The following is a 13,962-nucleotide window of genomic DNA, read 5'->3' on the forward strand; positions in this document are numbered from 1 at the left end:
GTTACAAACCCATAACGATACCATCTCGGGGTTGGTCATATTCTGCTTCGATACTCATCGTGCACTTCGATCTTCGAGCCTTGTGTTCTGCCCCCGAACTCGAACCCGGTCCTTATTGAGTCTATCCCTCGATGCGAGCCCTCTATTCCTCGATGTGAGCCCTCGAGCCCACAAAATTGGGGGCACATGATTTTGCCGTATACAGATAGTCCCCGCGTTTCTTAGAGTAAAATAATAAGAAATGATTTGAACCTCAATTTTCTAGATCCCTTATTAATGATGTCATTCCCGTGATGTAGGCGCTCGAAGTGACCGAAACATCCCTTCGGTTCGCTTCCCCAAAACATTAAATGTTTCTCCAATGATGGTCGGCCACTAGCGCCATTGAACCGTCACCGCGCACCTATAAATACAAGGTTTACTTTTGGAGAAAGCTTTACTTCAATCTTCAAACCACCTATGAACTTCTTCTATATCTCCTTCTCTTCATCTCTTTTCTCTCATTATCCTCTACTCCCGTTCCTTTTAGTATCGGAAAATACCAAACACCGCCTATCTCCATTTCTTCTAACTCGAATTAATGGCGAAAACTTCGAAGATAGTTCCCCAAAAGGAGAAAGCTTCCTCATCCTCTTCCCAGCCGGCCAAACTTATGGCGTCGGCCTTTCACGAGATTATTCCCGACCCCTGCGTGTTAAAGAAAGACTTCAACATTGAAAATCCCCCCGAAATCCCACGCAAATGCGAGCATGTATCCCGATATATTAGTTCGATAATGAAGAAGCATCACAAGGCCATGAAGAAAAACTGAGGCTGGGGGGACGAGGTCGTGGTACAGATCCCCGACCCCGGGGAAAGCATTACTACTCATGTGGAGGGGTTCTTAAGTGTTTTCACTTACCCCTTCACACTGGGTCCCCTTGATCCAGTCGTGACTGACTTCTGCAAAAGATATGAAGTTACCCTCGGCTAGATCCATCCCTCTTTCTGGGGTATCGTGATTATGCTCCGCTACTTCTCCAGCAAGGCCGAGGGATTATAGTTTACCCTCAATCATCTCATTTGACTGTATCGGCCTCATCGTTTTCGAGGGTTGATCAAGCTTCAACATCGATCAAGCAAAGCCTTCTTTGCTAGTAATGAAGAGGATAAGGACCGAGGCTAGATGACCCGGTTCGTCCGAGTGAGGACCTCGGACGTCATCCCTAAGGGAAAAATGTCATTCCAGGAGAAATGGAATTACAATCGTAAGTGAAGTCCCTTTCCCAGTATCTTCTTTTACGCCGTTCCTGCCTTTTGTATGCCTTTACTTTTTTTGTAGCTGTCGCTTGGATGCCCCATGTGATCGTTGACCATGAAGGCTGGGTCCGGAAACTAGCCGCGACCTCCTTGTATGACGAGCGCAAATGGTGTGACTTATCGAAGGGCAAATGGGAAGCCAAGCACTACGGTTAGTTCTTCCCCCAGGTTTTTTATGCTTTCCCTTTTATTGGAGAAGTTATCTCACTTATGCTTATTTTTCACTTATGCAGGCTTCAGAGATGTCTCACAGACGAGGCCAGCCCCACCCGGGGAAGAGACTGAGTTCCCGGTCCCAAAATCAGGGAAAGATAACAAGAGGAAAAGAGCTTCGAAGCCTGAAGATCCCCATTATAAGAGAGCCCGTGCTCGAAGACCGAGGAGGAAGATGCGGGCAAGGCCCCTGAATCTCCTGAGATTGTGATTATTAATCGCCTTCAAAAAGTACACCAAAGGGGGAAAGTATCGAGAACCCCAAAGCTGAACAGAGCGCCCCGAGCGACCTGCTCTGGGCCATGACAATAGGTCAATCCCCTTCCCTACCATCTTATTCTGAGGAGGCAATAGAGGATGCTCGAGCTCTGCGAACGCCCGACCCGAATAGGTTCCTCAAAGAAGATCCTTTCCGGGATTTCTTTACTGGGGTCGAAGACGCCGCCGACCTCAATGATACATCTACCCTCTTTGAAGAGGCTCATCGTCTCTTCCTCGGGTAAGCACTAACTCTTATTGTTGCAATTTTTTTTTCTCCTTCTGTATTAACTAACATCTCTTTTTTCTGTGTAATCTATTGCCAAGTTTAGGGAGAGTTAAGCAATTGTGAGGCCGAGCTCAAGAGATCCTCGGATGAAGAGAAGGCTCTGTGGATCCTTTGCAGCCAAAAAGAAGAGGAGCTCAAGGACCTCCGGTCAGATTTGGCCAAATCTCGTCAAAATGAGGCCGAGCTAGACAAGCAGGTAACCATCATTTTGCAGCTAGTTGACCCAAATGTGGAGGCTAACACTTTAGTGTCTCAGCTGCAGCAAAAATTAGATATGATTGGGCAGCTTCGAGGGGAGGTCGATCAAGTTAAGGCCGACTGAAACCAGTGGAAGGAAAACATGGATCGACTTGTTGGTGAGAAAGAGGCTGCCCTAGCCAACTTGGCCTCGACAGAGACTCAGCTCCGAGGAATCAAAGTAAAAAATCTGGCCCAGGCCAAGAAGATTGATGAGCTTGAGGCCAAACTTGCCGCAGCCGGGGCTGAGGTTGCTGAAGCCAGGGCCGAGGTCGAGAGGACGAAGGCCACGACTGAAAAGACCATTGCTGTGTACCTAAAGGATGCCGAGGCTGCTCAAATAGAACTAAGGGAAGTCTTCAACCGGGAGAAACGAGTTAGTGATTTGGCCAAGTCTCAATCCCGGAGGGAGACCCTTGAAGAGATCCATGCTCGAGGTTTCGACCTCACCGAGGAGATAGCCCAAGCAAAAGAACTCGAGGTCGATGCCAGGTTCCTCGTCTCCTCCTCCGATGATGACAATGATGAAGGCTGCCAGAGCGGGTCCGATGATGAAGCTGGGCCCGAAGGGGAAGCTGCTCCCAAAGGGGAGACCAGCCCTGGGCATAGATAGGATTTTCCCTTCTTATTGTATCGTTCTTTTTTTTTGTAAGACATTTTATCGGCCCCTTGTATATATCTTTTTCAACATATATAAAAGAAGAATTTCGATATTTCCTACCTAGTAAAATTTTTGCAATGACTTCATCCTCTTTAACTGTGTGTTAGAGATTTTATCTCAGATGTTTTCTTCGAGAATACAATGGTCGAGCTCGAATAAGTTCGCGCTTTTGGGCATAGACCTTTACGGGCTCATACCAGGTAATGGTGAGTCCCGGAGCCATAACCAAACCATTATTTGTTTACGTGTGGGATAATCGAACCCTTGGGTTCGAATGGAGTGAGAGCGAGGTCTCGAACTCTAATTGTATTTACCTCTTAGGCTTACCAAATCAGCCCTTAGGCTCTTTTAATATCGGCCCTTAGGCTCTTTTTATCGGCCCTTAGGCTCTTTTTAGGTTGGCCCTTAGGTTCTTTAAGTTGGGGCAATTCGGCCTCTATAGCGGCTATAATTATTCCCTCTTTTCGGCTACAAGACTTAGTGAAAATTTCTTTAGGCCTTAGCATGTGTTTTTGTACCCGTTGGGTTTTTCGAGGGTTCAATCGATCAGAACCCAATTTTTTCTTAACCCGTTTGTGTTAAGACAATTTAATGCCTCTTGAGGCTTTTTCGAAGGCTAATATTATTGAAGCCTTTAAATTATTCGAGGAATGATTTTATCGAAGACTTTTTTATTTGCTTTCTGAGGGTAGCCTCATTTTAAACGGGTTTTCAAAGTATTTGAAGGCCTTTAACTTATAGCGGAAGTCGGACGTCTCCAAGCTGTTTTATTTCGGTCGTAGCCTTTTTATATGACCGTAGTCATTAATATGGGTAGCCTTCGGGTGTTGTTGATACCCAATTTTTCCTATTATATTTTCAAAACTATGCTTTGGCATCAATTAGCAATTTTATACAACTTCTGCATTTTAAAATATTTTAACTAATTTCTCCCACCATTTTATTTATAAAACAATCACTAATTGTATCACAAATAGTTTTATAATAATTTTTGTGGTTTAATTTTATCATCTGCATTTGTACTAAGCTTCAATTGTTGCACAAATTGCCACTTTTGTATTTTTTGGGTGCAATTGCAATTACTTTGCATTCATAGCCTATGCATGCAATATTACATTATTTCACCAAAAAATAGCCTTTTACATATTTTTAAAATATTAAGTAATTATTTTAAAATATTTCCAAGCATAAAAATCATTTTTTTACAGCCTATTAGTTATTTTTAAAAGTTGTTTTATCAATGAAATAGGGTATTTAACAAATGTCCCCCTTATTTTCAAATTTAGCCTAAATACCTAGCCCAATCTTAACCCCAATTTCAAATTAAACCAGGCCCAAAATCTACCCAGACCAAACCCCTTATCTACTCGACCCACTTCTTGTTAAATCCTGGCCGTTGATCATTTTGATCAATGGTCCAGATTCCCCCTTACCTAAATTAAACCCTAATGACCTCCCCCCAGACCCCTCATTTCCTCTCCTCTCACCGGCGTCATCTGTTCCTCTTCTCTCTCAACTGCTCTCAAAAACCTAACACTAACTCACCCTTATCGTCACTCATCTACTGCCGTTCATGGTGGTTTCTCACCACCATCCGACCTCTAATGGCCTCTCATATGCTGGTATTGCCATATCTAAGATCCTCGAGGGACCATGGTCAGTCCACTTACATCTATGGCCTTTTCTTGCTTGTTCCAGGCTGTTCCGGTTCGATTTCGATTAAGATCTTCCTATTTCGCTTTAAACCTATGGATTCTAAGCCTACTTCTTCATCTCTGTGTTGCTCTTCTCGAAACCCTAATTTCTTCCTTTGAACTTCTCAGATCTATATAGATCTGAGATGGTTTGGACTTATTTCACCGGTTTTTATGAAAGCCTTCTGATTTTCGAATGGTTTTCCATCTTTCTAAATAGGGTTTCCCGAAAATTTCTTTCTCCAAAACGTTTGATAATTCTGAGTGTTTAATCTTCTATTTCTTATGTGTTTTAACTGATTTCGTAAAGTTTGCTTAAACCCTAACTTGTTTATGATAAAAATCCTAATTTTTCGTTTTGTTTGGACTCTGAGTTTGTCCCGGTTACTTGTGCACCAATTTTGTTCTATGCTTTGGTTCCTGTGATTTTTCTTTAGCTTAATTCGGTGTCTTGTAAGTTTTTATCCTAATGTGCCTCTATTAAGGTTCTTGGTTCAATTCCCTATAGATTCTATATGTCTATATTTATTCTGGCTATTCATGGCAAACCTATATTTCTCTCCTTAAATCAGTGATTGATTTGGATTCTTTATTTGTCAATTTGTTTCGTTAAGACCTATGCGTTGAGCCCTGACTATTCCTTTCTTGCCTTATTTGAATTGTCTGCGATACTTGCTGATTCTATACACTAAACCCTTGCCTATTTTTATTCTGAAGTTCTTTATTTTTGGTTTGATTTGAATTCCTTTCCTTAATAAGGTCTCCGATTCTTATTTCTTTACTCAGTCTGATTGAACCTCTTGCCTTAATTAGTTCCTGTCATTATTGTTGGCTAATTATCCTTAATTAAAGGAGAAGACTATGCTAAATCTTTGTGTGATTGACTCTGAAATTCCTTAATTGCTAATTATCGATTACTTTACCTTATTTACTCTACTCCTGAACTACTATATAAACTCTCTTTATTTTAACTTCTGATAGACATTAGTTCAAAACCACTACTTTTACACTCTAAAAAGCTATTTCTGCTCTCTCTGCTACTTGTGATCTTTGTTATTCTAGCCGGCTGCAAGCCAAGGCTAGAAATTGTGCAACATCTGTCTTACATCTTGTGTTTTCTTTTCTAACTGGTACGCTTCTGATTAAATTTTAGAATCCAAACCTATGTGTTTAATTACTGCCTTAGTTCATCAATTCTGAGTTCATTCCTGCTTCTGTTTACTGCTTACATAGCATGTTTTTCATACTTTCCTTAAATTGTTTTATCACCAAATCAGTACTGGTTTTTAGAAACGCTTTTCACTCCTAAGACCTTTCTTTATACTGTTTACCAAACTCTTTCACATTATTATGCACTCTCACTTACTCTTAGATTACTAAGTCCTGCCCCTCTGGTATGTGTACTACTTAGAGACTCTTGAGATCTCTCTGAACTCTGGCATATCAGGGTTGGCACTTCCATACTACACATAAATCAGTTCTTATTTGAGAAAGGTTTGGGTGTGAGCACTGCCCGGGATCCTTGAGGTCCTTAGGGAACTCTGACGCACCTGGACATGAAATTGGCTATGAAACTTTGGGCATTGGAGACTATTGAAGGCTTGGAAATAGCTTTGGGCCTGCTTCAGGATCCCTATAGCTTAATTTCTATTCTGTTTATGTAATTTTTATTCAATCATTGGTTTGTAAACAGATATTGGGGTGACTAGTGAAAAGGGAGGATAGTTGTATACTGCGGGTAAAGATGGGTAGATAACATGCCTATAGGGTTCATTTGATTCAAGTGTGTTTGTTAGATAACATGCTTATAGGGGTTTCGCTTTGGTCAAGTAAATTCTTCTTGCTTCACCTTATATATAATTAGACATCATGCCTATAGGATTAAAAATCAACTTTAAGCGTAGAAATCATCCCTATAGGATTTAAAATCAGCCTTAATCGTAGAAATCATGCCTATAGGATCTAAACCAGTTTAATTAGAAATCATGCCTATAGGTTCTGAATCAGTTAATCAATTATCCTATTCGTTTCTTTAATAGTATTCAACGTTGCGTTAATTAATATTACTAGAAAGCATGCCTATAGGATCCAAACTGCCCGTTTAAAATTGTTTAGTTTTTCTTCGTACTCCTGATTAATGGTTAGATACCATGCTCATAGGACATCACTATTACACGCCTAGGCAAGTCTATAGGTCGATTAAAAATCCTGCAAACTGTAAAACTATGCTCTATTATCTGTGACTGCTCATATTTAACAAGTCTAAATCAATAGGCAAACTGAATAGGTCTTTGACCCTTGGTCCTAACTCAATACTGCATATTCTCTGCTCACCTAGATATGCTGTTCTAGGGCTTCTCTTAAATACCTGAAATTGTGTTTAAGACGTGCACTTGCTTGCTCTGTTTGTGGAGGTAAATCTTGAGCCTTTAATTTTTCCATCTTTGGTCCAGTCCTAATTGTTTTTGGTTATCGCCTAGATTTTTCTTCTTTGAAGTACCTTAGGATAGTGTAGAACTACCCAAATTAGAGGTCCTAAATACCTCAGGGCCACCATGGAGCGACGGGTAGTGCACGCATAGGGTATCTTTTAAGGTTGCTAGAACGCTTTAGGCTATGACAAGGGGGGGGAATTGGGTAGTAAGGATATGATGACGGCGCGCTAATGTCACGTGTAGCCCCTCATTGAGGAGTGATTACCGGGCATTGCATGGGTGTGATCCTGTAGGCTAACCAACCTAGGACCCCTCTTTCCCAATTCCTATATGCTTAAATGAACTTCTCTTTTCTTTACATATATATATATATATGCAAGTTGTTCAAATCTCTCTCTTGCTCCCATTACCTGAATCGTACATGTATTCAGAATGTGAAAACGCACCTTTATTTGCAAATATGTGTTAAAACTGTTTACTTGATTAAAATGACTGATTCATATAAGTTCGGCCGGGACCCACCGTTATTTCGAGCCCTTACCCTAATCTCTGGTAATGCAACTAGTTACATGAGTTAATTACTTTAGGTGCCCTAATGCACCATAATCCATTAGGTGGCGACTCTTCAAAACACCTAATTCCCAAAAGGAAACGAGTCAATTCCCCATGAATGTCGAAACCCAGACTTTCTCCGCGAGGAGGAAAAAAGGGGACGCGATAGCATGGCGACTCTGCTGGGGATATTCTAGGCTCTTACCGTAACGAACTTATTTTTATGAATCAGTTTAAGCATGCGCTATCCCACGTACCCTTTCCCCTTATTTGAATTTAACTGTTTATTTTTTTAAGCATTTATGATTTTTTTATTTTCCTGAAACTGACTTGTCTCTTTGTTTTCTTCTTCTGTAACTGCATTTAAATTATTTAAATACAGCATTTATCATTTTTTACGTGCAAATAGTTGACAACATGTTGTCTATTGTTGCATATGTCATACTCCACATCTTATTCCACTCGTGCGTATCAAATCCTATAGCAACGCTTGATGAGTGGTTGCGCTCTTCCAATTTATTACCCTTAAATTCGGAAAGGCTTATTTATGGTAAAATTGATCGATCAGTGGTGCTGTCGACGGTTCCATGCCTTTTCCCCTCAAGTAGTCTGCTTGAGGGTACCAGTCTAGACACCCATAGTAACCTTACTCTTATCATAATTGTGCATGCATCATGGTCAAACCTAGTCGGATTAATATGTTGTCCACATAATAATCCTTTAAGACGAGCCTTATCTAAAGGTCCACCGGGGTTTCCATAATCCCAACGGACATAATCACGTTCTGTGCATTAATTTGGAGAACTAAATGCTGATATGCTACTCATGAATGTATAAATAGTCGAGTTTGGTGGGGAAGACGGGCCTAACCTTTTGTTTTGCAGAAAATGAGGCATGAGATCCCCAGATTCGGCATGGTCAGCAACATTCCATCATTGCTACTGGATTGGTGGGAGGACCTTCCCTCAAGTGATAAGAAACACGTGAGGAAACACTTGGGTAATTTACCTTCTCTAGTAGACATTCAGCCAAACAATAGGATGATCGAGGCTGCCACTTTGTTCTGGGACAGTGAAAGGGCTGTGTTCCGTTTCGGCGATATGGAAATAACACCAATTTTAGAAGAAATTGGGGGACTTGCGGGACTGGCTTAGGATAGCCCTGGGTTGTTGGTGCCGCAAAACCGTACTAGTAAAGGGTTCCTAAAGATGATGGAGCTGAAGAAAAATGCTGACTTGGAATGCCTAATGAAATCCTACATACCCTTCGAATACCTGTATGAGAGATACGTCCATAGCAAGTCCTACCATACCTTCCATGGCTAGCTTTCTATCACTTCTCTGGGACACATCCACCGCTGAGTGTTCGTATTCATTGGGTGCTTCTTGGGCCTGATAGTGTTCCCGATGAAAAGGGAAAGAATCCATTCCAGATTGGCCATGGTCTCCAAGACTTTGATGGAAGGGATCAATGGACAAGCATACACTATAGTCCCCATGATCATAGCCGACATCTACAGGGCTCTAGAGCGCTGTCAAATGGGGATCAAGCATTTCGAGGGTTGTAACTTGTTGATGCAGTTGTGGTTATTAGAACATCTTCAAAGGCGCCAGTATCGCCAAGAACTTCTGTGAAGGGCTTGGAACGACCATATTGCCTTCCATCACCCCAAGCAGATGACTTACGTTCCAGACAGGTTTGCTCAGCCGGAAAGTGGCAAAGAGTGGGTGGAGTTCTTTGACAATCTGACCGAGGAACAAGTGCAATGGATGTTTGAATGGTTCCCGACATACGAATTCATCATCAGATCCAGAGACGCTCCACACTTGGTGCTGATTAGGTTGAGAGGAATATACCCTTATGTCCCTATCCGAGTTGTGAGACAAGCAGACAGGAAACAGGTTGTACCAAGGGTTTCCAAGATGAGTCATTTCAGATCAGACTTTCAAGACGACTTCCCTTACAAGTGCCAAGCCCAGCAGATGTGGCACTGTAAAATCATTGTGGAAAAGAACACCATTGAGCCTGACAGGTATCATACAAGGTGCGAACCTCTCTAACCGACATGGTTAGAAGACAATATAAAGGGAATGGTGAGGCCAGGAGCCGGTTGAGGAAATAGGATCATAGAAGAAGAAGCTGAAGCTCAAGTCAAATACAACAGACTACGCAAGAGGGTCCACGACTTTGAGAACGAGCACCGGGAAATACACGAGGCAATTATGAGGTTGATCGAAGAATGGAAAGAAATTGCCGTCACTTCCAACAGAAAGTCGGAATATCTGGAGCGAGGACTAGTGGAGCTGGAGGATAAAGTCCTAAAGAGGATTGAGGATTGCCAGAATGCTGAAGGAAGCTAAGGACGACATTTGGCTAGAGCCTACCTGCTGCTGGGTCTGCGTGAGCTGGGGAACCTGTACGATGGAGTCAGGAAGATCGAATCTGGGGAAGGTCCTTCTGGGACCAAATAGGCTAGATTTATTTGCTTTCCTAAAATGTAATAAGGCCAATAGCCAATAGTGACTTACTTTTCTGTTATCTTAGTGTCATTTTGGGATTCGTCTATTTTTCATATTATGAAATGAGGCATGTGCTGGCATCTAAAGTTCTCCAAATCTATTTGTCGCTAGGCCTACCTCGGGCACAACGAGGCTCCCAAATTAGGACACGAATTAGCATTCTCGCAATGTGTGTTTAAATACTACAAACATTTCAGAACCCCTACTGACTTGTTTACCTTTTTGTTTTCCTTTTATTCTTTATTCCCATCCCCTAAGGTTGGTTCGTTCATACTGGCATCATCAGCGTATCATACCAGATCTAGAGGCCCTCCACCTCGTCCTCCTCCAAGCAACACAAAGAGAAAAGGGAAGGCTAAAATGGACGACTTAAGTGGTATTCGAAAGGAAAATGCGGAAAATGCAGAAACTTCAGATGGTCGGAGCACTCCGGCACCGAATGATTTAGGTCTAAGATTAGAACAAAAGATACTGGAGCTACAGGGAGAACTTGAGCAGGCCCGCAACTTGGCGAACTTATCCCTCACTTTGAATGTTCCCGACATTAATCAACAAAACCTAAAGAACCCAGCACCTCCTCAGAACATACCAAACCAACATCCACGAAACCCTTCTGCACCGCATCAATATGCAACCCTACCTCAGAATCTCAATCCCTTACCGGTACCAACTCCGCCACAACACCACATCAATCAATCCAGTACCCACCAACCGCCACTTACCACACTCCCCAGAACACACCACAACCCATTCCCGATCCTAAAAACTCAACCAATGACCATCACTACACCCAAGTCCCTGGCACTCATCAAAACAATCCCATATATGTGGAGACCATACCTCACTCTACTCAGCCAACTTCCTATACACCAGAATCAGTTGAGAAGGACCTGCTCATCAAGAACATGGCCGAAGAACTCAAGAAATTGACAAGTCGGGTTCAGGGTGTCGAAGGTGGCAAAGGGATAGAGGTTTGAATTATGAAGACCTATGCATACAGCCGGATGTCGAACTACCAGAGGGGTATAAAACTCCTAACTTCGAGATGTTTGACGGTACAGGTGATCCCAGGGTTCATTTGAGGACCTATTGTGACAAGCTTGTTGGAGTCGGAAAAGATAAATGATCCAAATGAAACTCTTCATGAGGAGTCTTACTGGAGATGCTTTGTCCTGGTACATCAGCCAGGATCCCAAGAAATGGTCCAATTGGGTAAGTATGGCATCAGATTTCATGGACCAATTCAGGTTCAACACAGAAAATGCACCGGATGTTTTCTACATCCAGAATATTAAGAAGAAACCGACCGAGACTTTCCGCGAGTATGCTACTCGTTGGAGGTCAGAAGCGGCCAAGGTCAGACCATCTCTGGACGAGGAACAGATGAACAAGTTCTTCGTCAGAGCACAAGATCCGTAGTATTATGAAACGTTAATGGTTATTGAAAACCATAAATTCTCTGATATCATCTAACTTGGGGAAAGAATCGAGGAAGGCATCAAAAACGGGATGGTAATGAATTCCGACGCATTACAGGCCACAAATAAGGCATTGCAATCAGGCGGCATATCAAAGAAGAAAGACGTTGGGGCAGTAATGGTGGCTCAAGGCCCAAAATCTCTACTCACCTATCGAACACCTTCACCAACATATCAAAAACCTCCACCCACATATCAAACACCTCCATCCACATACCAAGCACCACCACCTACATATCAACCATCATCTCCCAGATATTCCCAACTAGCCACTGTCTATCATACCTATAACTCTCAGCCATCTCATTTCCAGTCACCTTCAACTCGCCAAAATTATCCAAGACCAAGACCCAATTTTGACCGCAAGCCACTCAGACAATACACCGTTATTGCTGAACCCATCGACCAATTGTATGAAAGGTTGAAAGCGACAGATTACGCTACTCCTGTTCCCGATGTGGCATTAGAGAATCCATCCCGATGGGTCAATCCTAACAAAACTTGTGCGTACCATTCCGGTATGAAGGGGCATACCACTGACGAGTGCCGAGCGTTGAAAGATAAGCTCTAGACGCTGATTGACAACAAGGTTATACAGGCAAAGGAAGCCATACCCAATGTTCGCAACAACCCTCTCCCTGATCATAGAGGTGGTTGGATATATGTGATAGAGACGAACGAAGAGTGGGATCCTGAGGGGTTGATTGGGCTTATTCGAGAAGGTGATGACTTTTAACCCTCAGTCACACTTACTCCTATTGTAGTACAGACTCAGTCGCCAATCGAGGTTGAGGTAGCCACATCAGTTCCATTTGAGGTAGAGGTGGCTCCACCCATGGCCACCCCTGTTCTGTTTGAAGTAGAAGTGGTCGCACCTTTTACAATGACAGTATCAACCACACCTCCTTTCAATTCAAAAGCAATACCTAGGTATTATGTTGCCGAAGCTAGGCAAAAAGGAAAGGCAAAGATGGAGGAACCCGATGCCGCACAAGGAATGACTAGGACCGGAAGAATCTATACAGCTGAACACCTGGGAGGACCAAGTAAGGATGCCACTGCTAAGCAGCCTGTAATTGAAACAGGGTGAGCTTTGGAGGAAAGTACAAGCAAATGAGTATTCCATCATTGATCATTTGAACAAAACCCCAGCTTAGATATCCATCCTGTCACTGTTGCAAAATTCAGAGGCGCACAAAAATGCTTTAATGAAGGTGTTGAGCGATGCTTATGTGCCCAATAATATCACAAGCGGAGAAATGGCTAACATGGTGGGACAGGTGTTGGAAAGTCACAAAATCACTTTCCACGAGGATGAGTTGCCACCTGAGGGTTTGAATCAAAATAGGGCACTGCACATCACAGTGCAATGCGATGACTACTTAATTACTAGGGTCCTGATTGATGGAGGATTTAGTCTCAATATTTGCCTATTGACAACACTGAAGAGGTTGGGCAAAGGCCTATACGAGATACGAGAAGGGACCATGAACGTGAAGGCTTTTGATGGGTCTTAGAGAGCTACCATCGGAGAACTCTGTCTGCAAATGGAGCCTACGTGGTTCGATGTCGAGTTTCACGTGCTGGACATATCTGCATCCTACAATCTGCTATTAGGACGACCATGGATACACGCCGCTGGGGCTGTGGCATCAACCTTACATCAGGTAGTAAAATTTGAATGGAACCATCAGGAGGTGATCATTCACGGGGACGGGAGTAACCCCATTTACACCAGACAAACCATCTCGGTTATCGAAAACAGAAGAAGGCTAGGAGGAGAAACCTATCATCACATTGAACGTGTCAACGCTGTTAAGAAAGACAAATGGTGGAGTAGCAAAATAGAAAGCATATTGGCATGGTCTGGGTATGAACCCGGAAAAGAGCTTGGGAAAAACCTCCAGGGTATTACTAAACCGATACAACTGAAGGGTCATGGCACTACCTTTGGGCTCGGATATTAGTACACATGGCAAGAGTATAATGATTGGTCGCCTCCATGGCACGGACCGTATTACCCTCTCGAGAAATCGGTGCCATATCTGGATCAAGTTTTTCACCAAGCTGACACAATATGAGGAACTGCAGAAGAAGAGGCATTAGCCGGACTGAAGAATCTATTCTTGGAGGACGAAGACATAGACTGCAGTGAAATAATTGAGGAGGAGGAGGAAGAAGGCCTCACTATTCAGACTGTGGAGAAGGGAACTGTTCTTTGGAACTGGACCGCCACACCATCCCGGGCCCGCCGAGTCCCTGGGTAGCTTGGGAAATTTTATTTCTATAGTCATTCTAGGCATTTAAGATTTGCAGTAACTTTGTTT

General features: G+C 42.8%; 1 protein-coding gene across 1 annotated transcript; it reads left to right on the forward strand.

The window, feature by feature from the left end:
- Positions 2,400-2,909, forward strand: LOC109216906 (ATP synthase subunit b-like). Its single transcript, XM_019381126.1, has one exon. It carries the CDS (start codon positions 2,400-2,402, stop codon positions 2,907-2,909), a length of 510 nt encoding a protein of 169 aa, XP_019236671.1.

The sequence above is a fragment of the Nicotiana attenuata genome, chromosome 2, assembly GCF_001879085.1.
Source record: "Nicotiana attenuata strain UT chromosome 2, NIATTr2, whole genome shotgun sequence".
Taxonomy (NCBI): Eukaryota; Viridiplantae; Streptophyta; class Magnoliopsida; order Solanales; family Solanaceae; genus Nicotiana; species Nicotiana attenuata.

Excerpts from the sequence above, each read along its gene's own strand:
- LOC109216906 (XM_019381126.1), top strand. The coding sequence starts at position 2,400 with ATGGATCGACTTGTTGGTGAGAAAGAGGCTGCCCTAGCCAACTTGGCC.